At 33.2% G+C, this 1877-nt stretch overlaps 1 protein-coding gene across 1 annotated transcript in view; it reads right to left on the bottom strand.

The window, feature by feature from the left end:
• LOC107605733 (methyltransferase-like protein 2) overlaps positions 1-865 on the bottom strand; it is a gene marked incomplete in the record, with an annotated part of 3737 nt that extends 2872 nt beyond the window's left edge. The window contains 2 exon segments of the mRNA XM_016307703.2: positions 1-102; positions 493-865. Of these exon segments, the coding sequence (XP_016163189.1) occupies positions 1-102; positions 493-786 (396 nt within the window).

The raw sequence follows: 1877 nt of genomic DNA, 5'->3' as shown, positions 1-1877 counted from the left end.
TGAGCAGCCACAAGAATCATTTCTCAAGGTTCTCAATACATCCAACATTTCGGTACATTGTAGCAAACTCTCATGTGCCTTCAACAACAAAGGCCTTACTTCCTGCACAATATAACAACAACAACAATAAACAGATTTATTTAACAAATTAAAATACAGTTGTAAATGAGTTGAACCGAGCAAGAGCTATCAGATCCCAAGCTTGGCATAGCTTAGGGTCAACTCTCACTAGCATTGTGCTCGGCTCATTAACAATCGAGCCTAATTTTGTAAGCTCAAATCCTTGGCTCATAAACTCGCCTTATGAAGGATTAGTATCCTTCCTTCTTAAGATGCTAACAAACTCGAACTAACTCGACTCACGATACTAACACTAAAATACAGCTTAAAATTTTATGACATCGAAGAATTGTTCCTTCATAATATAAAATAACCGTCAAATTAAGAACGTAATTTAAAATAAATCATTTAAATAAATAATAAATAGAATACCTGGTGACGACGATTGGCGATTTGTTCTCTGGCGTTCAACGGTGGAGGTTCCTTCTTCTTGTTCCGTTTCCGTTTCCGTTTTGGTTGTTGTTCCGAGGTAGTTACGGTGGTCGAGAGAGGTTCGTTACGCGGAGATTCGAAGAAACGAGGATAGTAGGTGGAAGGAGAGACATTGAATCTGTTATAGGAACGGTTAAGAACGCGAACGGGGTCCAGGAAAACGGCGTTTGAATCGTCATTGAAGAAGTATATGCCAGATTCGTTAAACGACGACGGTTTCTGTGACTCCGCCATACTCAGTAGTCAGCTCTCGCTAGCTAACTTACAAAACGGTTACAGTGTGTGAGTGTGTGTGTGAGAGAGAGAGAGAGAGAGAGAGACGAAAGTGCATTGAGCTTTTGAAATTGGGCCATGTGCATTGTGCAACCTTGTTAATGGGCTTTTTGGGTAGAATCAATAGCCCAAAAAAAACATATTGACTGAAAATAAGAAGATAATTGGTATATGGGTGTAATTGATATTATACATTATAATGTAATAAAAACTTACTTTTCATAACATTTTAAAATAGTATATCATTAAAAAAGATAATTTATTAATGTGATAATATATAATCAAAGAAATGAATATTCTCATTCCTATTTAATAATATTATTTTTTGTTATAAATTTATGCAAATATATAATGTAAAAAATTATGTAATAAATTTATGCGTATAGTAGTATTATTAAAAATAAGAGTGGTATATCAATTTTCTATAATTAAATACTTATATAAAAATGTTTACAATAACAATATAATCAAATTAATTCAAATTTGACTAGGTATAAGGTATTGAATCTAATTTTTCACTTGTCAAAATTCCAATATAATCCTACAAATTTTGAGTGTACCCATACCTTTTGAACTTTTTTATTGAGCAACTCTTATCACTCTCTTTTACATGGAATTATGTTTCATCCAATAATGATTTTCTTTAAAAAAGAAAAATAAACAGCTTCATGAATGAGAAATACCAAACTCTATCCATGTCTCTAATTTTTTTTTTCCTTTTACTTTATAGAATTTACCGGTTAAACGGTTAAGAATAGAGAATCTACTTTCGTTTTCAGTTAGCAACTAACAAAAATAAATAAATAAAAAATAAAAATAAAAATATTCTTTTTGCATACGGTATCTCCCAGCCCGACAGGTCAAGAATCTATCGTAGATCTGAACTCCATTTAAGGGTCTGCCGCTGGCCAATGGGTTGCAGTATGTACAAAGCGGGATTCAAACTCTCGACACTTGTTTAAACGGACGAGTGAGCTGACCACTCGACCAACCCAAGTTGGTTAAAAAAAATATTCTTCTAATGTTGGAAGGAAATTGAGAGATGGAAATGA

Source organism: Arachis ipaensis, chromosome B06, assembly GCF_000816755.2.
Source record: "Arachis ipaensis cultivar K30076 chromosome B06, Araip1.1, whole genome shotgun sequence".
Classification (NCBI taxonomy): domain Eukaryota; kingdom Viridiplantae; phylum Streptophyta; class Magnoliopsida; order Fabales; family Fabaceae; genus Arachis; species Arachis ipaensis.
This window is presented reverse-complemented; position numbering and strand designations above follow the sequence as displayed.